This window comes from Lactuca sativa, chromosome 8, assembly GCF_002870075.4.
Source record: "Lactuca sativa cultivar Salinas chromosome 8, Lsat_Salinas_v11, whole genome shotgun sequence".
NCBI classification, from domain to species: Eukaryota; Viridiplantae; Streptophyta; class Magnoliopsida; order Asterales; family Asteraceae; genus Lactuca; species Lactuca sativa.
Window position 1 is genome coordinate 295869590 of NC_056630.2, and position 23846 is coordinate 295893435.

Here is a 23846-nt window from a genome sequence, read left to right on the forward strand (position 1 = left end):
GTTCATACCCTGACGAACACACTTTATATACGATTTAAATGATTTTTTAATACTTTTAGGGGGAAATACAAGTAAACACATGGGTATCCTCGTGTGAAAAACATCAAACATATGTGATTTTTAATTATCATGCGAAAACGTTCTCGTGCAACATATCACGATAACACTTTGTCCTTATGATGTAAAACTTGTTATATATATCAAACACTTTACTTATATTTTGAGTATAAATGTTCAATAATGGTATTACCAATGTTATACTTTACGTACAAAGTCGACACTACACTATGGTTTACCATACAAACGAAATACAGTTTTGGGAAAAACTATAATAGGTATAGTTTACAAGGAAATCATGAGATTTTACATACTATAAGTACTATATCGAGGAAATAATTTCATATACAAGAACAAATGGACTTTTCATACGTAAATCTATTTGATACTAAGTTTTGTGAGACATTCAACTTCACGTACTTTTAAGTATGTCGTTAAAGTCCTGTATTATATACCATAATCTCTTATAGGGAGAGCGTGATACTTGTGTATAGATCTATACGAGATTGATAATCCTGCACCTAAACTGTTAGCTACAGTTAGATCGGCAGGTTTGGTGTGAAAAATGTCATAATGTTGCAACGCCTGAAGAACGTTGTTACAGGCAGTCTGGGTCAAAAGCATGGTTATAAAACTAACATGGAGTATTAAAAACACGTTGATTTACGGGGTTATCCAATGCCTTAACAATTTTATACGTACATAAATCTACTATTCTAGGCATGAAAAACATTATTACATTAAAACTTTGGAACTTTTAAACTATCACACACTTATGGAAAAGACTAGATTTCTAGAAGCAAAGATTCAAAACAGTCGGGTCTTGGTAGAAGGCTACTTTTATACTAGTAGGAAATACGAGATTTACTAAGGAGTTTTCAAACATCTACAAACAATTTCATTCAAAATTTATACATACTTTGACATTAAATACTTATGAACTCACCAGCTTAAATGCTGAACTACTCTTTCTGTTAGAACAAAGTTCTATTAGGATCGATTAGTTCTAAGTACGCAAACAAGAATGAACGTAAAGTGAAAGAGAATATGGCTTGAATATGTCATATGATTAATGCTTCAACACCTTAGAAGAGCTCGATTAAGAACTTCGATTGTAGAGGTGTTTAGGGTTACAAGCTCAATCGTAAAATAAAAGACTTGTGTTCAATAATGCATACATGCATGCATATATATAGGCTAACCCTAATGAGATAATCACGGATGGACAGGCCCGATCCGGATATATACAAAAAGTCCTAAGATGCAACATAATAAGCCCAACAATCTCCCCCTTTGCGTCTTCGGAGCCGAAACTTCAACCCTTAGGAACCGAGGGCTTTTTCACCGTATTGAACACTCTCAGTATGATAGCTAACATATGGTACCGAAAGGTGATGTACTACTGAAGCATATCAGTAAATTTTTTCTTATCATCCTCCGAGTTCTGCTTGCACCGATGGATTAGATTGATGATGTGCTCCAAGCAGTCAGTAGAAAATAGATGTTTATCTACCAAAGCGAACAAGAACCTGTGAGCATCACCCTTTGTAAACATAACAGCTAAGTGAGTTGAGTCAATCTGCCCGATCTTCATCTTATTCACATCGCAGGGCTTTTGGGTCGGCTTGGTTGTCGGCTTTCTGTTCCTAACCCTTGCAATCTCCTGATCCATTGTAGCAATTTCGTGTATATAGGATCCCAACATTCTTTTCAGATGTTCTATGATCGGTTCCTACTCCTTGGAATGATCAAGTAGAATGTTGACAAGCAAAATCCAATCATGTGGATTAAGATTGGGGAGATCAACAAGCGATATCAATGAGACAGAGTTTGTAGTCCCTCGTGTCACCTTGAGACGGACATTGACAAAATTGCCTGCTGGAGTCAGCTTCAAAACTTTGACAGTCGTAATCTTTTGAGCACTCCACGTTCGGTACTGAGGTTGACCATATTTTAAATACCAACCAATGAGCTCTCGGCCAACCTTCGGACTGGGAAACAGAACCTCAACAGTTGAATAAAAACAATGAAAAGTAAATGCCTTTCGTGTAATAGGCATGTCAAACTGTGAGTCCTTAGAATTGTCACAGTCGAATGATGCAATCGGCTCTAACCAATAAAAGCTTGGTGACTCAATAGCCTGACTGATCAATACTTCCCTCGTCCATTCTGGAAAAAGAGCTTTCTTGCATTGAAGAATGTCTTCTGTTTCTTTCTTTCTTCGCTCATTTTCCTCAGCCTCTTTGGAGATTTTTAAGTTTTCATCCAATTCTTTATCTCTCTTCTTTCGTTGCAGAGCTTCGGCTATCATTTCATCAGTATCACTTCCACTATCAAAAGCAATCTGTTTCAATTTCTCCTCCGGGCCAGAACCTGAAGGTACATTAACCTTCAATTCTTTTATAAGATCGGCCTGCTGTGATTCCTCTCCCCCTTGTTTTGGAGTGACGAAAGGCTCCGAAACACCCTTCATCTCGTGTAGAATAGCAAGAGCAGGAAGAAATTTTGTGGTAAGATGATTGTGAATAGAAAGAGTCAGAATTGGATCATGAGCACCAAGAATGTTGGTTAGCATGTCCTTCACATCATTTACGCTGCTTCGAAAGACGGCTCTTTCGGATTTTAATAAAGAAATCTCCTTCTCTGCCTATGTAAGATGGAGTTGCTGAACGGCAATGGTAGAGGCTTGTTTAGAAATTTATTCTTTTAATGCACTCTCCTTGGCTATCTCAGCATGCATAGAGTCCAGTTTTGAAGAAACCAAACTTATGAGAGACGCATTATTGGCTTTCAGAGAGGAGCAAACGTCTTCAAATTTCAAGTGTTCTTCCTTTAAAGCTTGAGAAAGTGAATCAACAGAAGCACGAACTTGAGCTGCATTGGTGTCTGCATGCCCTTTCAAAGAGTCAAGAAAAATCTGAGTTGTGCGAACAACCTCAGCAATATCAGTCGTAGCTTTCTTGCCAAGTGAAGTGTATTCGTTAACAGCTTCAGTTGATTTTTCCATGGCCTTAGTATATTGCTCTATGGCGGCTTCCACAAAGGCTTTTAGAACAACCCCGCCATAAGCTTTTGTATCAGCCAGCAACTTGTCAAGCTTCTCGTGGATACTGTCCAAGTGTTGTCGATTGATTGGACCTTCAGTATCCTCATCCAATTGCAAACGATAGGGACTAAAGTGTGTGGAATCATACTCATCATTGTCAACACCGAGAGTCGCACCAGAATCGGTTGATTTGGTTGGTGAGGGAGGTATAGGAGTGGCTGGGGTTTCAGATACAGTAGGTGCCCCCGTATGAGATACGTTGACCCTTGTTGTTTCATCAGGGGTTGTAGTAGTGATGGTGATTGGGTTAATGATGGGAGTAGTTACAGGTGTGGTGGATATAGAAACCGAAGATATAGGTGGAGGTAGTAGAGAGGTTTTGGTTATTGAAGTTAATGTTGGATTAATGTCTATGTCCATAACCATATTTGGTATGTACTTGACCCGACCCGGCATGGTCCATTTGGGTTGCACTTCACCGACACAATTTATATGGATAATATTTTGAGAATAGTATGTTTATGATTAATATTAATATATTATAAGTTCTAATATATTAATATGGAATCATATTATTTAATTAGTATTGATCAAGAATTAATTTATAATTAATTAAGTGATCAAAAGGAACTAATTAAATATGGACTCTTATATATATGGAATGGGCCAAGTTCATTTAGGTTGGGCTAAGCTTTCATGGATAGTCCATGGAGTGTTTAACCCATGGATCCTAGGAAATGAAAGGTCATGGGTATTAGGGTTTAACCCTAATCCTCCATACTATATAAAGATGTCTTTGGTTGGTGAAATTGGCACTAGTGTGGATACACTAAAGAAGGGTAAGCCAATTTCACTAGAGAGAACCAAGTAATCATATTCTCTAAAGTATTCCAAGGTGTCTTGGTGATTTGTGATTCCACTTGAGGCTTCCACACTATTGGGGCTAAGCTCTTAAAGCTTGAAGACATCAAGCTACATCAAGAGGTATGTATTCTATCTTGTTACATTCATAGTTTTTGTATGCTAGATTAGGATAATACCTTGGATGTTCTTATTTGCATGTATAATAGAGAAAACATAGATCCAAGGTATTTAGGGTTGCATGTACATTTAGGAAGTGTTAGAATGCTGAAAACCCAACAGTGGTATCAGAGCCACGGGTTGTTTTCTGTTATATTGATGCAAATATTTTATTTTCAAAGTTGAAAAAAAAACATGAAGTTTGTCAAATTTTAAGATAATTACTTGATCTTGTGAAAAACTAATTATTTGTAAAATTTGAATAATTTGCTTTATGAGTTGAATTAGGTCAAATTTAATAAAAGATAAAATAATATGATTATTTTATTAGTTTTAAAAGTTTGATCTAAAGAGTTTTATTTTTTGAAACCTCCATAAGTTATGGATACGAAAAGGTTTTAAAAAAAATTGATTCAAAGTTTTTATGGAGTTACAAAGTTTGGTGTTAATGTTTTAAAGGATTCCATAACTTAAGAATAAGTTATGGATCACCAAAAGTTTTTTGTGTTACCTTGTTTTATGAGTGAATTTAGATTAATGAATAAAATTATGTGATAGTTGGTTTTAATCCAAATTAATCTAAGATTTGATTCTAAAATGTGTTTTTGTAACTTGTCCTCAAGTTATATGAAAAGTCACATTTAAGAATCATAAAACTCATAAAAATTGGCAAAGGTTACAAAAGTGAAGAGTCTAGTTCTAATTAAATGGTTTTATGACTCCATAACTTGTCCTCAAGTTATGGAGGACCAAGAGTCTCTTCATTTAATAAAATAAAATAAAATAAAAAAAGGTGTAACCTTAATTAATTCCATAAGTTATAAAATAAAGAAAACTTAATTTTTTTTATTATTTTAAAGTCTTCCATAACTTGTCCTCAAGTTATGGAACTTGAAGAGTTTTTGGATTAAAACTACTTTAAACACATAAGTTATGGAATTAATTAGTTTTGAATAGTTTCAAAACTTGCCCTCAAGTTTTGGAATTTGTAAAGTTTTCTCTTATGAATACTTTAATTCCAAGTTAGCCCTTAGAATTTTAAAAGTTAAAATTCAACCCTTATACTTTATAATATTATAAGTTAATAATATATATATGTATAAGAGTAAAGTCAGTCTTACCGCTAGTACGCCTTATTCACGAAGTCGGTCTATCAGGTGGGTATAAGGTTGTTGCCTATAAAATGGCAACTTAATGGGTGTCCACTCTCACCCACCGCTTGCTTGACCGGTGGAGGGTCGTTAGCCGAACGGGTTTGACAAGACTATAATTCTCATTCATTAAAAGTATTAATGATAATACTAAGTAACTAAACTCTTAATAATACCCAATCTTAGTTACTTAGGAAAAATGTGAATAAGGTGCTAACCCATGAAATTACACTTTACACTTTGTCTAAGTCGTTAGTGGAGCGTGTGTGGTTAACCGGCACACAAACTTGGACTTAACAAGGTAGGTAAAGGGTGACTTAATATTTATCATAGTATCGATGGAGCGTGTGTGGTTAACCGGCACATCGATTGAGGGGTAATTTATTAAGGGTACCAAGTGATTTTCATGGTTACTTCACACCTTGTTTTGTGATCCTCGGCATCCCAGTCACAAAACCTGAAGGGCACACTCGAGATTGAAACATGCCTTTGAACAGTTCAATTAATCTCAAAGATCTAGGAGTTTCAAAACCAATTAAAACCTAATAATACATTTCGTTTATCTTGGTGGAAATTGGTGAATCTTCATTCACCTACCTTCAAATATTTTATAGCTTGGATTACGGCATACCTCTTCTAAGTTATAAAATAGTTTGTTGGGTCCTAGCCTTAATATTTCATATTGGGTGTCATATTAAGGACTTTAAATCAACTATCTTGAATATCTCCCAAAAGTTGTCTGGTTTAGGCACCTATGATCTTCCCAAATCTTTTGAAACAAGGTTTCCTAATGAAGATGATGTCCCATGGATATCATACTTCTTTCTCCTCCTCCAACTATTCTCCCTAACCCACAAGTTCTTGAAAAGTTTAAGGTCACTCAAGCCCTATTGGCAAGGCAAGGTCTAGGTGTGATCACATCTTGGAGATGTAGTCACATATTGACAAGCCGGGAGAGTTGGGTGTCAAAGTCTTGAGAAAGTTGGTGGTTCAATCACTTTCTAAGTCACATAGTGAGTTCCTTTGGGACACCTATGAAACAGACTATGACAAGACCCTTAATGATCTTATCTATTTGCTAAGATCAACTTCCTAAATCTTTATGGACATTGACAATGATGACATTGGATATCTAGTAAAGCTCTCTCTTCCCAGTGGAAAGGGATCGGCCATAGTCAACTCGATTGACCAAATCGTAAAGAGAAAAGCTAAGTCTGTGATAGTCCCGTGTACCTTTATCAAAGGGTCCATATGTTAATATTGCCAAAGGAAGGGGCATTGGTTGCGAAGCTGCCAGATTTACCTAAGGATGTTAAAGTCAATAAGTTTGACTCTACTTCAGGTAAAGTCCACTATCTAACTCTGTTAAGTTTCTATTCTGAGATTCTTGATACATGATGTGACTGGGTCACATGGTGATGTTTTAAGAATCAAAGAAAAGTGAAGAAACCTAAAGAAAGAATATGTTGAATCTGATCGCATAGATGGATTTGTATCGCATAGTTTGAAAAATCGGATTCTTCAGCTACTTCTTAGGAGTTATGAGATATTGCTTAGGAATAGATAACAACAAGTTTTCATATGGATTGTAAGGATAAGTTTTTCCGCAAAGTTTTAAAATAAAAGAAATTTTTTTTGATTTTATTTATTTTAAAATATCCTTACAATGGCATTTAAGGAAAAATTGTTGCTTATATGATTCCATTAAGAGCAAGAGTGGAAATATGAAATTGATTCTTTCATTTGTGGTAATGTCTAGATTTACCAAATAAGGAAAGATTCTCATCACCCAAGTTTCAATTGGACCGGAACTTGGAATCATGCAAGTTGTATAGCATGATGAATGAGAACTTTCAAGTATTGGAAAATTAAGACTAATTACTCGGTCACATGGATGTGTGAGTCAAGTAAAGGACTAAGGGATCGAGTACACATTCTTGTGCACTAATTAAGTCCACCACAAAAGATTGATAAGACTATTCATCATAGCTTACTAAAGCTCAGTAAATATGACTATACTTACAAGCTTAAGTGTAACTCTGAGACATTGGAAAAGGTCCCAATGTATGGAAGAGCGAATAAGAAGAATCAACTTAGGCAGAAGGATAAAAGTTTCTCAAATCTGAAAAGATGGGAGAGTACTTTAGTATCAGTTTTGTGATCATCTTAATGATTAAGAAACCATAGCACAATTAGTTCTCTAAGAAAATCTTAGTGCATGCTTATGACTAAGAAGAGGGATCTTGAATTGTTGAAATGGTTAAATCAAGAAGATGAGTCATACTTCATTCCAATACAAGTCTTAGAGTCATACTCCAAGATTGTAACTTGAGTGACATGTCTCAAAAGAAGGTTTAAAACACTTGTCAAATGTAAGAGTAAAAGTTTTCTACTCTAGTACATTTGAAATTGGTAAGTTGTGATGTTTTGGATAAAACAAAGACCAACTTAGGCCAATTGTGTGAAGTGTTTGTCTTGATTAGAATCCGCACTATCTCTTGGATGTTTGAAAAGGGAGTCTTATATGTCAAGAGGACAGTGGGAGTCTGAAAGGTCTTGAAAGTCTCAAGAACTAATCAAGAATGGAACCTGAAGTTTTTCACTAGCACACAACTTGAGGTTCATAACCTATCGTGTTTACATATTCTGTGCCCATTCCAGTTAAAGTTGGATTTGCATATGAGTTCTTAGAGTTCTCAATTTGTTGCACAACAACTTGGAAGCAATGGTAGGCCCTTGAGCTGCCAGGTGGCAAGAAATTAAGATTGAGTTCAGTCCATATGAGTTTGGGTTTGTCATTATCCTTGTCTTGTGACTATGATTTTGACAATTCACATGGATAAGAACACATACACCATTAAATCTAAGTGTCATAAGGTTTCTCTCCGATTCATGAAAATGATGGTGAGGAAACACTTTCACTAAGTAGATTTTAGCTAGATAGCAATTGTGATATTTGCATTCTCAAAGTCGTTAGTGGAGCGTGTGTGGTTTACCGGCACACTAACCTGGACTTGTGAGAAGTGGCAAAAAGGTCTAACCATTACGATTACGGCATACCTCTTCATAATTGTTTAGACACACAAGTGTGCTATCTAAGGGAAGGTGTATGATTTTGATAAAGTTTTATCAAAACAATCTAGCATCAGAAATCTGAACTTTGGTAAGAAAGTCAATGAAGTATTGATTTCTAGAAGTCCAGGTGATTTCTGAGAACATGTCAAAGCTAGTGGGAGCATAAGTGTTATGCTAATAATCATCATGTTAGTGGGAGCATGATAATTATGATAAATATTGCAAGTTAGCAATGTTAATTATAGAAAACAAAAGGTTTCAATTGGGAAAAGTTGTTTTGCTATAATTAAGGGAGAGGAAATTATACTTCATCTCAAATCTATAAGCTTAGATCGTGAGGTTTTAATCATTTAGTCAAGGATATATATGAATTTCATGTTGGAATCGCTCAACATAAGGAAATTCTGTATATGGGTCCATCATTTGCGTTCTAAAATTCGATTATGATTACGGCATCCCTTTTCATAATCTGAATTATGAGAACTTGGCAAATAGAAATGGAAATGTTATAGCAAAAGACTGGTTTAGTCTTTATGTGAGACATCATGAATCGTGTCCCATATGCTTCGGATATAGGATCGATTACATGTGCTATAATCATCCATTCTAAAATTTCCCAAATGCCTGGGGCATTAAGAAGGGAAAAGGTTTAGAACTGGATATGACTAAAAGGATTAAACAATTGTCGAGGACAATCTAAGGTTTACCAAAGATTGTTTACTCAAGGACAATTGGAAGTATAGTGATAATTCTGGAAGGACCATATTGACATAATCTGTAAGGAGGCAACTCTTGTTCAGAAGTGATAGTCAAAATGGAATCTGGAAATGTTTCAAAGTTAGAAATTATTCAATCTGTGTAAGATTAAAGAAACTTAATGCAAGAAGGATGTTTCCAAGGAGATGATCTCCTTTGGAATGCTCTGTAATGTTTGTTGTCAAGTCTTTATGACTTTGTGCATAATCATTACAAGAGGATCAATGCATATAAGTTTAGAATCTAACAGATTTAAGTAAATGGCATGAATTTGGAATTCTTGCATTTGCGGTAAGGATTTGGGAGTGTGAAAAGAGAATCATTGAAGTTATGTTCAATTGATCTAGTTCACAAAGTAAAGATCATAGACAAACATAGTATGCATACTTGGTATATGGCATGACTAGTGTTTAAGAAAACATAGTGTACATGCTTGGAGCATGGGACAACTATTGTTTTAAATTCAAGAATAAAGTTGATAGCTGAAACAGTATACAATGAATAATGTGTAATCATATGGTGATAAATAAAAGGTGTTTTATTTATGTTCAAAGAGTTGATACCATATTGGATTCAATTATTATTGTGTTTCATTTTGCATGTTTTGACTTCCCGAATAAACTGGGTTATTCTTCCGGAATGACTAAGTTATTCAAACCATCCACAGTCGATCATATGTTGGAAGTACATATGAATTAAGACTGTCATGGGTTGGCTTGTAGAGGTCTAAGGTGTTGGACAAAGGGCTACAACACTCATGAGTGCTCATAAGTTATGAGTATTGGATTCAACCCGCGCTCATTGGAATCACTTCATGGATTTTATCACGAGTGATCATGAGACGATAATATCTTATATTCTTCAAACCTAGAGATATGAGTTGTTACTATGAGTTGATAGTACATTGATTGCACGAAAACGCATACGGTAACTCGGTGCTATAAAACGTGCCTTTGTATATGATTCAACAAGTAGTAGAACAAGCCATATGAGTCGAAGTTTATCCGTTCCTTTTACCTTCGAGATAAAAGCGATATCTGTGGGCCCCTCGATGATTTGATGATGACAAATGGAAGTGCTCGGCCGGGCCAGGACTGATTTGATTTGTTCAATTAGTCAGTCGTCATAAATCGCAAATCGGGAAACAACAAATGGACAGAGAGAATGATTATAATCCATGTCTCAGTCCATATGATATCTAGAATGGAGGAATATATGATCCCTTATCTAATGGACAAGTCATTGACAAAGGTCAGAGTTCATCTACAAGGTCAGAGTTTGACAACGGCTTTAAGAGCTACGATTGCCAGTTAGGTTTGAAGTCATACACAATAATAGTTTTAGACTTATCCAAGTGGGAGACAGTTGGATTAATGTCTAAGTCCATAACTATATTTGGTATGTACTTGACCCGACCCGGCATGGTCCATTTGGGTTGCACTTCGCCGACACAATTTATATGGATAATCTTTTGAGAATAGTATGTTTATGATTAATATTAATATATTATAAGTTCTAATATATTAATATGGAATCATATTATTTAATTAGTATTGATCAAGAATTAATTTATAATTAAATAAGTGATCAAAAGGAACTAATTAAATATGGACTCTTATATATATATGGAATGGGCCAAGTTCATTTAGGTTGGGCTAAGCTTTCATGGATAGTCCATGGAGTGTTTAACCCATGGATCCTAGGAAATGAAAGGTCATGGGTATTAGGGTTTAACCCTAATCCTCCATACTATATAAAGATGTCTTTGGTTGGTGAAATTGGCACTAGTGTAGATACACTAAAGAAGGGCAAGCCAATTTCACTAGAGAGAACCAAGTAATCATATTCTCTAAAGTATTCCAAGGTGTCTTGGTGATTTGTGATTCCACTTGAGGCTTCCACACTATTGGGGCTAAGCTCTTAAAGCTTGAAGACATCAAGCTACATCAAGAGGTATGTATTCTATCTTGTTACATTCATAGTTTTTGTATGCTAGATTAGGATAATACCTTGGATGTTCTTATTTGCATGTATAATAGAGAAAACATAGATCCAAGGTATTTAGGGTTGCATGTACACTTAGGAAGTGTTAGAATGCTCAAAACCCAACAGTTAAAACAACCAAAACTGGTATCTCAGGTGTCGGTGTGGGAGTTGGTTGTTTTGGTGGTGTTGGTTTTGGTGAAGGGGGTGGGGGTGGGGTTGGGGTTGGAATTTTAACTGTTTCTGGTTTAGGAGGGAATTGTTTTGGTGATGGAGGTGGTGTTGGAATTTTATCTTCTGGAATTGGTGAAGGAGAACGAGGTGGAGTTTTACCTCGTGGAGATTCATGAGGAGAGTCGGCTTCCTGATCATCCTCGTCGTCAGATGGTGGAGGAGTTGGACCCTTTGGTTTTCGAGCCATGCGTTTGATCTTCTTTGGCTTTGAAGAGCTTTCGGTTTCGGTCTTTTGTTTCTTGCTCTTTGAAGGCTTAGAAGTTTTAGCCTCAGTTGTTTCCTTCTTGACACATACTCGTTTGCCTCTGCCACTCGGTTGATCAAGAGCGTCAAGAACAGCTTGTTGTTCTGGGGTTAGAACCCTCGGTTCTATGGAATGCAACTTGTTGTAATCTGCCATAACTTTGCTTTATGGAGTAACACCCCAGTACATCGTCTCCGGTATGGCACCATAATGACAAAATTTAGATGGGTCTGAGATGATGATCTTTTTAGTACGGAAGGTGGAAATTGTTGCAACGAGAGCATCCTTCATCAACGGAATCTGCAAAGTATCAATCGCCCGTTGAGTGAGTATGGTCCAGAACCTCCCACATGAAATTTCATACTGCCGTGTGGATGTGTTCAAACTCTTCACGACCTGAGACCGAATGATTGTTCCATAATCCAGATTCAACCCATTGTACAAGCCATAAAGAATAGCCAAAAATCCTTTGCTTGTGCCATCAGAGCCAGCACTCCTTTCCGCCAAGCCCTTAATCAACAGGGTAAGAAGACCATTCCACTGAGAGGGTAAACATGAATTCTTGACTTTGGTAATGGTGGTCAATACATCAGTGTATCGCATCTCATACATCATCGAAAATAGATGTGCAGTGGTGATGAAATCAGGAGAAACCACCGAGGAATCCACTGCAAGACCCAATAAGGAACAAAACCTCCCTTTTCATATGGAAGCCTTCTTGTTGTGAATTTGGAAATAGATGCGTTCCTTATTCTTGTCGTAAGATGCAGACGAGTAGACTTGCGACAATAGGGACATTGGAACCGCCTCATATCGGGTTAAGGCCACGACCAATGGAGAATACTTCAAACAATCCACTACATATAACATATAAGAGTCATACAAGAAGGGAGTAAGAGCGATAATCATGTTCTGATTAGGTTTGATGGTGAGAAAAGCAGATGAAGCGGTTTGATCTTGTGCAGAAGAGGAAGTTGTTATTGTTGATGAGAGGAAGAAGAAGATGAACAGTTTAAATTGCCGTTTCAGGATAGAATTCTTTGAAACAGTTAGAAGACAATGAAGCGTGCAATCCCTTTATATACCGTTGGTAGGAGAGAGAAAATCGTGACAATCGTGACGTTGACTTCTAAAAAGTAGCCTTAAAAAACGCGATTTGTCAGGTTGGATGTTCTGAGGTAAGTGTCATCACGTGTGCGTATGGTGACCGTTCGAATTCACGCGCCCAAAAGATTTCATCAATCTTAATTTGAATCAGGATAGACCTCCGAAACCTGAATTACCCTTGATTCACTAAATGACAAAATTATCAAACCGAGCATCAATAGAATGTGGAAAATTAAAAAAAAATCCGTGCATTAGAGTGACAATCGATAAAGAAATAAAGAAAATGTGTTTGGGTTGTGAGTGATATCTGACAATCAGATGAAAAACAGAGGATTCCGGGCAAGAATCGCTTCCTTTGTAGTCTAGAGAGACTGAAAGTGCTTGTGTGGATTCCCGAGAATACAATCAAATGTTAGTTAATAAACATTGAAATGTTTCTTTTCATAACATAGGCTAAGGGTGGCTTATCTTCAACCAAACATCAATACTTAAAATAAGACCGAATGTTGGAAGAAGTACTTGTGAGACCGATGTGATCTGTTGAACAAGTAGGCATGTGATATTTTGTAATGACAAGAGAGTGTATTGAAATCTAAAAAAATAAAATTGGATCTTTATGGGAAGAATAGTCTTGGTATCAGACACATTCATTAAAGACCTCGCAAATAAGAAAGATTTCATTTGGTACAAAGTAAGACCTTGAATATCAAAATTCCCGTTAATTCATTATGGGTGTTGAATTTTGGGTTTCACTTAGCACGTGGTATACATAACTAAGATCATAAACACAGATGTTTTGTAACCATAAATCTCAGTGGTAAGAACCGAGAGTCTCAAGGGTTACATTTTTGAACCGATAGTAGATGGAGAATGGTTTGAAGATGGTAAAAGAAACAAGTGTACCTTATGCTGTATACAAGGACAAAGCAGAGAAACTCTTAACTCATGTGAGAAGAGTAAGGTAGCTCTAGGCCGAGTAAAGATGGATTGCCTGATTGGGAAGAAACGATAGGTAGAATCGAATCATTAAGGCATTGCGCTTGGTCGTAGAGGCTTCAGTCAACATGCAGCAGCATGCTTCCAGGGACCCTTAACATGTACTAGCTCCATATTCTGCTCTTCATGTATTCTTGGAACCGAAATAAGACAAGAACAAACTAATATACAAAAAAATGTTTTTGAGTTTTTAAATGTTTCTGAAAAAGAATAAAAATTGAAAAAGAAAATATTTTTGGATTTTTTTTTTTGAGATTTCCTGAAAAGTATAAAAACAGAAAAAGAAAATATTTTTGGATTTTTGAGATTTTCTGAAAAAGAATAAAAACAGAAAAAGAAAATATTTTTGGATTTAAGAGATTTTCTTAAAAAGAATAAAAACAGAAAAAGAAAATAATTTTAGATTTTTGAGATTTTCTGAAAAAGAATAAAAACAGAAAAAGAAAATAAGCATTTAAAGAAACATAATTAATGTACAACCGAAACATTATCTTAATTGTATGAGGCAAGATAGACCGAGCGATTGGTTTATTTCGGTTCTCAAAAATTTGAGGAGCCGAAATAGACCGAGCGGTCGGTGCATTTCGGTTCCCGAAATTTTAAGGAACCAAGATAGACCGAGTGGTTGCTCCATTTCTCTTGTCTAATTTTTTGTAAGAGGATTAAGGATTCGGTACCGACTCTGCTTCCATCATACCAAGGCCTTGTAACATTCTGTTAAAGAGTGCTTCAGGTAATGCCTTAGTGAATATGTCGGCCAGTTGATCATTAGATCGAACAAAGTGTACTTCTACGTTCCCATCTTCGACATGATCTTTACTGAAATGGTATCGAAGTGCAATATGCTTAGTCTTTGAATGTTGCACTGGATTGTGACAAATCCTTGTCGCACTTTCTGAGTCACAGTAAAGAGGTATCTTCTTCATGCTTAACCCATAGTCTCTCAGTTGACTTTGAATCCAGATGACTTGAGAAGTACAAGAGGCTACAGCAATATACTCAGCTTCGGTTGTGGATAATGACAGACAAGTTTGCTTTTTGGACTGCCAACTAACAAATTTTCCGTCGAGAAACTGGCATCCACCTGTAGTACTCTTTATGTCCAACCCACATCCTCCGAGATCAGCGTCAGAATATGATTGAATGAAGAATGTAGATTTTGTAGGGTACCAAAGACCGAGAGAAGAAGTTCGCTTTAAATAACGGAATATGTTCTTTACTGCAACCATGTGAGGTTCTCTTGGATTTGCTTGAAACCTAGCACAATAACACACAGAAAACATAATATATGATCTACTAGCCATTAAATACATAAGTGAACCTATCATTTGACGATATTTTGTTACGTCTATGGCTGGTTTTTCCAGAGATGGCGTTAGTTTAGTGTCGAATGCCATTGGAACCTTTACTTTTGAATCACCTGTCATACCGAATTTTGTCAGTAATGTTTTCGTGTAAGCCTCTTGGTTGATAAATATACCTTATGTTCCCTGTCTAATGTTTAAACCAAGAAAGAAATTAATTGGACCCATTGCGCTCATTTCAAATTTAGTCTCCATCAATTTTCTGAATTCAGTCGTTAAGCTAGGATTCGTAGAGCCGAAAATGATATCATCAACATCAATTTGAACGATCATTAAACGTTCGCCTTCTTTCTTTCGAAAGAAGGTTGGATCAACCGAACCTTGCTTAAATTTTGACATTTTAAGAAAACAAGTTAAGGTTTCATACCAGGCCCTTGTTGCTTGCTTTAATCCATACACAGCTTTATCTAGCACGTAGCAATGATCTAGGAATTTTTCATTTACAAACCCAGGCGGTTGTTCCACGTAGACTGTTTCTTCTAAGTCTCCATTTAAGAATGCACATTTGACATCCATTTGGAAAACTTCGAAGTTTTTATGAGTTGCATATGCCAAGAAGATACTTACCGATTCCAGCCTAGCTACCGGAGCGAATGTTTCTTCATAATCTATTCCTTCTTCTTGACAGTATCCTTTCACAACCAACCGAGCCTTGTTGCAAATAACATTCCCTTCTTTATCCAACTTATTTCTGAAAACCCACTTCAGTCCAACTACAGAGGCATCCTTTGGTGTAGGTATCAACCTCCAAACTCGGTTTCGTTCAAATTCATTGAGTTCATCTTCCATTGCATGGACCCAATCTGAATGATCAAGTGCAACATTTACCGTTTTTGGTTCTATCTTTGAAACAAATGAATTAAACATATAAAATTCAACTTTGGAGAATAATGCAGTTTGTTTAGCCTTTATTTGAGACCGAGTGAGAACGTTTTCAGATGTTTCACCAATTATTGTTCTTTGGGATGGTCTCTGGTCCATTTCACCAACGAAGGATAATCTGGGTCATATTCTCGATCCAATTCGGCATTCACTTCTAATTCTACTTCTGATGTATTGCCTTCACCTTCATCAGTTGTGCTTTCGGTCTCTTTCTCCCCCTCAACTGGTGAAGTATAACCTTTGTTATAACTCATGTTTACTTCTTCTGTGGGAGTAGAGTTCTCCCCCTCGGTTGTACTACCAATAGGTGAACTTTGAGCCTAACTTTCCTGCTTTTCTGAGCCTTTAAAAGATTGAGGCGAAGCTGAATTCTCCCCATCGATAGATGCTTTGCTTGTTTCTATTGAAGTTGAACTTTCCCTTTGTAATGATCGATTACTTGTAGCATTTGGAGGTTCGTTTTCCATCTCCTTAGTAGCTTCATCGATAATTTTCTAAAGATTTTCAACCCTGTTATCTTTGGCTTTCGCTTCTGAGGTTGCTGCTTTTTCTGGTTCATCAAACAACCGTATATATTCTTCAAACAAGTTGGCTATTGGAACCGAGATTTGTCCTGATTCTGGAAAATTGTTTCCCATGTCACTTTCTTTTCTTTGAACTTTCTGCATGTAGCTATCATCTAAGGTGACATAGTAGGTTTCTTCAATTCATTTTGAATGTTTGTTCAATACACTGTATGCTTTCGATGTTAGTGAGTATCCCAGAAAGAATCCTTCATCCGCTTTGACATCAAACTTGTTTCGGTTTTCTTTCGAGTTGAAAATGAAACACCTTGAACTGAAAACGTGAAAGAATTTGACATTCGGTTTTCTACTGTTCAGAATCTCATATGGAGTTAATGAGAATCTCTTGTTCAGAAGGGACCAAATTTGAGTGTAACACACGGTTGCCACAACATCAGCCCAGAAGTATAATGGAAGCGAAGCAAAACTTAGCATAGTTCTGGCAGCTTCACAAAGAGAACGGTTTCGTCTTTCAAACAATGCCATTTTGTTGTGGTGTATAAGGTGCCAAAAAGTTATGAGTTATACCCTTATCAGCCAGAAAGCCATCAAAATCATTATTCTTGAATTCCAGTCCATTGTCGCTTCTGATATTCCTCACTGTCTTCCTCAGCTGCACTTCTATTTGCTTGATGAATGTTTTCAGCTTGGGAGTTGCATCTGATTTCTGTTTAATAAAGAAAACCCAGGTGAAGCAAGAAAAGTCATCTAAAATTACCAGAATATACTTACTTCCACCGAAGCTTTCAATAGTAGAAGGACCACACAAGTCGATGTGCAATAGTTCCAGTGCTTTGGCTATCTTTGTGTTGATCCGTGTAGGGTGGCTCTTTCTGCTTTGTTTCCCCATCTCACTGATGGGTTTTGAGCATTCTAACACTTCCTAAGTGTACATGCAACCCTAATAACCCTGGATCTATGTTTGTCTAATTATCATGCAAAGTTGAACTCCAAGGTTATATTCCTATCTAGCATACATGGGGAACAATTTCTAACTTTAATGAAAGATAGAATAACTTACCTTGGTGTTGCTTATGATCCTTGAAACCTTGTGAGCCTAGCACCCCAAGTGTGATGCCTCAAATGCTTCACACAACACCAAATGCTCTTGTAAAGACTTTTGAGAGAATACACACTTCTTGAAATCGGCCTAGCCCTCTAGTTTCTTATGTGTAGCCGATTTTGGTGGAGAATGGGATCCTTATATAGTGTTGACACACCTAGGGTTACACCATGTAAACCCTAATGTGTCATAACTCTTCATTTCCATGACCCATGGGTTTGTAACTCCCATGGAGCATCCATGGAGCATCCTATGGGTAGAACGCAACTTGATAATCCATGGAGCCTCTTAGCCCACTATACAAGATATGAATGATTTACATAATCAACCCATATACTTAATTAGTTATCTTTTGATCACTTAATTAATTACAAATTAATTCTTTGATCAAACTAATCAAATAATATTATTAATATATTAGAACTTATAATATATTAATAATCTCCAAGTGTTATTTCTCTCATTTAGTCTATCCAATTGCATGGTGCCATGCAACCCAAATGGACCATGCCGGGTCGGGTCAGGTATTGACCAGAAATAGTTATGGACTTAGACACCTTATCCAACAGTCTCCCACTTGGATAAGTCTAATAACTATAACTCCAGTACTTCAGGAACCGACCGGCAATCGTAGCTCTTTCAAGGTCTCTCGGAACTGAGAAGTTGTTGATACGCCATTTAAGATAAGTGATCATATAATCCTCTGTTCTAGATATCAGTCAGACAAATACATGGAACAATGTCTTACTTATTGTCCAGCAGTTTGTTTCCCGATTTCCGATTTGTTTGACAAAGAACTTAATTGAACACATCAACTTAGTTCTGACCGGGCCCGGTACATGGGTCAAAACAAAATCATCGAGGGGCCCAGATATCAGCTTCTAATCCAAGAAGGAACAGATAAACTTCGACTCATATGTTTGTTCTACCACTCATTGAATTATACACAAAAGTAAGTTTTATAACATCGAGTTACCAATGCATTTTCGTACAATCAATGCATAACCAACTTGTAAGTAACAAATCATATCTCTATGTTTGAAGACTTATATGATATTACCGTCTCACGATCGCTCGGGATAAATTCCATCAAGTGATTCCAGTGAGCGTGGGTTGAGTCCAATGCTCAGAACTTATGAGCACTCATGATTGTTGTAGCCTTGTCCAACACCTTAGACCTTCGCAACCAATCATGACAGTCTTGATTCATACCTACTTCCGACATATGACCGACTGTGGAGGTTTGAATAATATGTTATACCAAAAAAATTATTCTGGAAGTCAAAACATGCAAAAGAAATATAGTAAACGATCGACAAGAGATAGCAACACTTTACTCATAAATAAAACACCTTTTATTCATCATCTAATGTCAATTACACTTTACAAATTTCAAGGTTATCTAACTACTAAATCTAATATCATCCTTCAGCCCTATGCTCCGAGCATGCTGGAGATGCTTAACCCGAGTCAGTCCCTTCGTGAGGGGAGCTGCTGGGTTCTCATCCGATGATACCCTCTTTGCCATGAGGAGTCCTTCTTCTATCCGATGTCTGATAAAATGGTATTTTCTGTCGATGTGTCTGGATCTCCCGTGATCCCTTGGTTCCTTGGCTAAGGCAACAACACTTTCACTATCACAGAAAATTTCCATTGGCTCTTTAATAGCTGGTACAACTCCAAGGTCTCCAATGAAGTTTTTCAGCCATATCGCCTCCTTTGTCACCTTGCTAGCTGCAATATACTCTGATTCACAAGTTGAATCAGCCACTGTCTCTTTCTTGGAACTCTTCCAAGAAATTGCTCCTCCATTTAGGGTAAAGACCCAGCCCGACTGAGAGCGGAAATTATCCCTATCAGTCTAGAAGCTAGCATCACTATACCCTACAACTCTCAAGTCATCACTCCCACCTAGGGTAAGGACCCAGTCCTTAGTCCTCCATAGGTACTTGAGGATATTCTTCACCGCAGTCCAGTGTGCCTTGCCAGGGTTCGCTTGATACCTGCTAACCATGCTCAGGGCGAAGGCTACATTAGGTCGAGTACACGTAATTGCATAGATGATCGATCCTACAGCCGAAGCATAAGGTATTCGACTAATTTCTGCAAATCTCAGCCTCAGTGCTAGGGCTTTGTGTCTTACTCAATCTGGTGTTACTCTGGATGGGTAACTCGCCTTTCTTGGAGTCCTGCATGCTTAATCTTTTCAGCACCTTATGCAAGTAGGTACTCTGACTAAGTCCAATTAGTCTTTTACTCCGATCTCTCAAGATCCTTATCCCTAGAATATAGGCAGCTTCTCCTAGGTCCTTCATAGAGAAACACTTCCCAATCCAGGACTTAACTTCCTGCAGAGTTGGGATATCATTTCCTATGAGTAGTATTTCATCCACATACAATACCAAAAAGCTAACTATACTCCCACTAGCCTTGACATACACGCAAGACTCATCTTCACTCCTAGAAAAGCCAAATTCCTTGACCTTTTCATCAAAGCAAAGATTCCATCTGCAAGGTGCTTGCTTCAATCCATAAATGGATTTCTCAAGCTTACACACTCTATTAGGGTACTCGTTGCTGACAAAACCCTCTGGCTGACTCATGTAAACATCTTCAGCCAACTTTCCATTAAGGAAAGTGGTTTTGACATCCATTTTCCATATTTCATAATCATGAAATGCAGCTATGGCTAACAGAACCCTAATAGACTTAATCTTGGCTACTGGAGAAAAGGTCTCATCATAGTCTACTCCAGGAATTTAAGAGAAGCCCTTTGCAACCAGTCTAGCCTTATAAGTGTCTACTTTACCATCCATGTCGGTCTTCTTCTTGAAGACCCATTTGCACCCTACCGTCTTACGACCTGGTACATTCTCAACCAAGTTCCAAACTTGATTGTCATACATCGACTGTATTTCGCTGTCCATTGCCTCTTTCCACTTCGCTGACTCAGGGCCTGCCATGGCTTCCACGTAACTACTAGGTTCATCCAGACCTATCAGTGTCTCATCACTGATAAGTGTATCTCCTTCTGCAGTAATATGGAATCCATAGTAATGCTCAGGAGCATTCCTAACCCTTGTGGAACGCCTCAGAGGTACAGACTTGTCAATTGGCTCAACAGGAGTTTCCTCCTCAAGTTGAGTGCTAGGGTTTGAAGTTCCTTCACCGCTTGACTCTTGAATTTCTTTAAGATCAACTTGCCTCCCACTGTTTCCTTGGCTTATGAACTCTCTCTCTCTAAAGAAAGCCCTCCTACCTACAATGACCACATTTTCACTAGGTCTGTAGAAGAGGTAACCAAAGGATTGTTGTGGGTAGCCGATGAAAATACACCTCTCGCTTTGGGGTTCGAGCTTATCATGAGTCTCGCGTCTCACGAAAGCCTCGCAACCCCAAATCTTGATGTGGTCTAGTTTGGGTACTTTACCAGTCCACATCTCGTGAGGAGTTTTGGCAACTTTCTTTGTAGGGACTAGATTAAGGATATGGGCGGCAGTCTCTAAGGCATACCCCCAGAATGAGATTGGTAGCGAAGCTCGACTCATCATGGAACGAACCATATCCAACAAGGTTCGATTACGCCTCTCAGCCACACCATTCAACTGTGGTGTCCTGGGAGGTGTCAATTGTGAGACTATCCCACATTCCCTTAGATAGTCAAGGAACTCTGAACTAAGATACTCACCACCACGATCGGATCGAAGCATCTTAATGTTCCTGCCCAATTGATTCTCGACTTCCTGTTTAAATTCCTTAAACCTTTCGAAAGTCTCTGAATTATTCTTGATCAAGTAGACATATCAATATCTACTGTAATCATCAGTAAAAGTCAAATAATAACGATTAGCATCCCTTGTGGCATGTTTGAATGGTCCACACACATCCGTGTGTACAAGGTCCAACAAACCTTCACCCCTCTCACACGAGCCTGTGAAGGGTGACTTTGTCATTTTTCCAAGTAAGCATGATTCGCAACTATCATCTGTCTTTAAGTCAAATGACTCCAAGACTCCATCCTTTTGGAGTTGGCCTATGCGTTTCTTGCTTATATGTCCAAGATGACAATGCCATAATGATGCTTTATCCAAGTTATTAATATTAATAGAATCAATACACAATACATTATTTCCTAAGTTATCAACCACAGATACTGTTTCATACACGCCATCACAAGGTAATGCTTTAAAATAAAGAACATTATTAAAGAAAGCATTAATCGAACCAACTTCATTATCAAACGAAAAGGTGAAACCTTGTTTATACAGTGCATGAAAGGAAATAATATTTCTTGCCATTTCTGGCGAATAACAACACTTATTCAAATCTAAACTAAACCCACTACTTAGCGATAAAGTATAAACTCCAATCTTGGTGACAGGTAAAGCTTTCCTATTCCCCATGATTAAGTTTATTCTTCCTTGCTCCACATTCTCACTTCTTCTTAGTCCCTGCAAGTCAAAACAAATATGAATACCACAACCGGTATCAAGGACCTAATATTTAGAATGGGGTGAGTTATTAGAAATGATAGTGTAAATACCTGCATGGTTGGGTTTAACTTTCCCATCCTTCACATCTTGCTGATATTTTGGGCAGTTCCGCTTCCAATGTGATTCTTCATGGCAATAGAAGCATTCAACCTCTTTTGGGTCAGAAGAAGGAGTGACTAAACCTTTCTTGGTTCCACTTGAAGAAGAGCCATCAAGGGTCTGAGCCTTGGTACCCTTAGAAGAGCTCTTTCTCTTCTTACCTCGACTTTTCCCGATTGCCAAAACCGGAGTAGAATTTGGAGTAGGAGTGTTAACAACCGACTTCCCCTTAAGACCTGTTTCTGCGGTCTTGAGAAGTCCCTGAAGTTTGCTGAGTGTGACCTCTTCCTTATTCATGTAATATGTCATACGGAATTGATCATAACACGATGGTAGGGAGTGCAAAATGATATCTATTGCAAGCTCCACAGGGAAGTTCACATTAAGCTTCAGCAATCGATCCACATACCTTTGCATTTTCTGCATGTGGCTCGTGACGGATTCCTCGTCCTTCATCATGGTTGTTATCATGGAGCAGATGATTTCATACCTCTCTTGTCGTGCACTTTGATGGTATCTTTCCATCAGATCTTGGTGCATTTCAAAAGGGTAGAAATCCTCATAAGACTTTTGGAGTTCCGCTGTCATCGTGGCCATCATGATGCATGCCACTTTCGTAGCATCCCTTTCATGTGCCTGAAAGTCAGCGATCTCTTGAGGAGTTGCAGAGGTCTCATCAATCTCCTTAAGCTCCTTGTCAAGGACATATTCTTTGTCCTCGTAGCGGGTAATCATCCTGATGTTTCTGATCCACTCATTGAAGTTGGATCCATCAAAAGTGACTTTCCCACACAAGTTCATAAGGGTAAAGGAGCTATTAGGGTTAGAGCCAGAAGCAGCATTGTTTGAAGACATCTGAAGGAAAAGGACAAGATTAGTTTAGATATTTAGAGAGTCCTTAATAAAACACGCAAATGTAATATTAAGGCTAGGATCCAATCACAATATATTATAACTTAGAAGAGGTATGCCGTAATCCAAGCTATAACATATTTGAAAGGTAGGTGAATGACGATTCACCAATTTCCACCATGAAAACCGAAATATTAAATATTAGGTTTTTTTTATTGGTTCTTAGAAATTCCTAGATTCTTTGAGATTCAATGAACTTTTCAAAGGCATGTTTCAATCTCGAGTGTGCCCTCCAAGTTTTGTGACTGGGATACCGAGGATCACAAAACGAGGTGTGAAGTAACCATGCAAATCACTTGGTACCCTGAAATTTTATCACTCAATCGATGTGTCGATAAACCAGACACGCTCCACCGATACTATAATAAACTTCAAGTCACCCTTTACCTACCTTGATAAGTCCAAGTTAGTGTGCCGGTTAACTACACACGCTCCACCAACAACTTAAACAAAGTGTAAAGTGTAATTTCATGGATTAGCACCTTATTCACATTTTTCCTAAAGTAACTAAGATTGGGAATTTAATAAAACATTTAGTTACTTTATAATATTCATCATACTTTTAATGAGAATTTATAAGTCCTTGTCTTACCCGTTCAGCTAACGACCCTCCACCGGTCAAGCAAGCGGTGGGTGAGAGTGGACACCCATTAAGTTGCCATTTTATAGGCAACAACCTTATACCCACCTTATAGACCGGTTTCGTGAATGAGGCGTACTAGCGGTAAGATGACTTTGTTCTTATACATATATATAATTATTAAATCATAATAATATAAGTATAAGGGTTGAATTTTAACT

At 37.5% G+C, this 23846-nt stretch overlaps 1 protein-coding gene across 1 annotated transcript; it reads right to left on the minus strand.

Annotated features, from left to right (window-relative positions):
• Positions 1-2755: 2755 nt before the first annotated feature.
• LOC128128010 (pollen-specific leucine-rich repeat extensin-like protein 1) lies at positions 2756-11722 on the minus strand. The gene is made up of 2 exons (XM_052766766.1): positions 11211-11722; positions 2756-3368 (listed from the first exon to the last, which is right to left on the minus strand). Exons 1-2 carry the CDS (start codon positions 11720-11722, stop codon positions 2756-2758), a joined length of 1125 nt encoding a protein of 374 aa, XP_052622726.1.
• Positions 11723-23846: the final 12124 nt, after the last annotated feature.

What these genes read in the sequence shown, in the direction of transcription:
- LOC128128010 (XM_052766766.1), bottom strand. Translation starts at nt 11,722, where the DNA reads ATGGCAGATTACAACAAGTTGCATTCCATAGAACCGAGGGTTCTAACC. An exon ending in TTGGTTGTTTTAACTGTTGG is followed by an intron (nt 3,369 to 11,210) that starts GTTTTGAGCATT and finishes TGAAACAACAAG; the next exon opens with GGTCAACGTATCTCATACGG.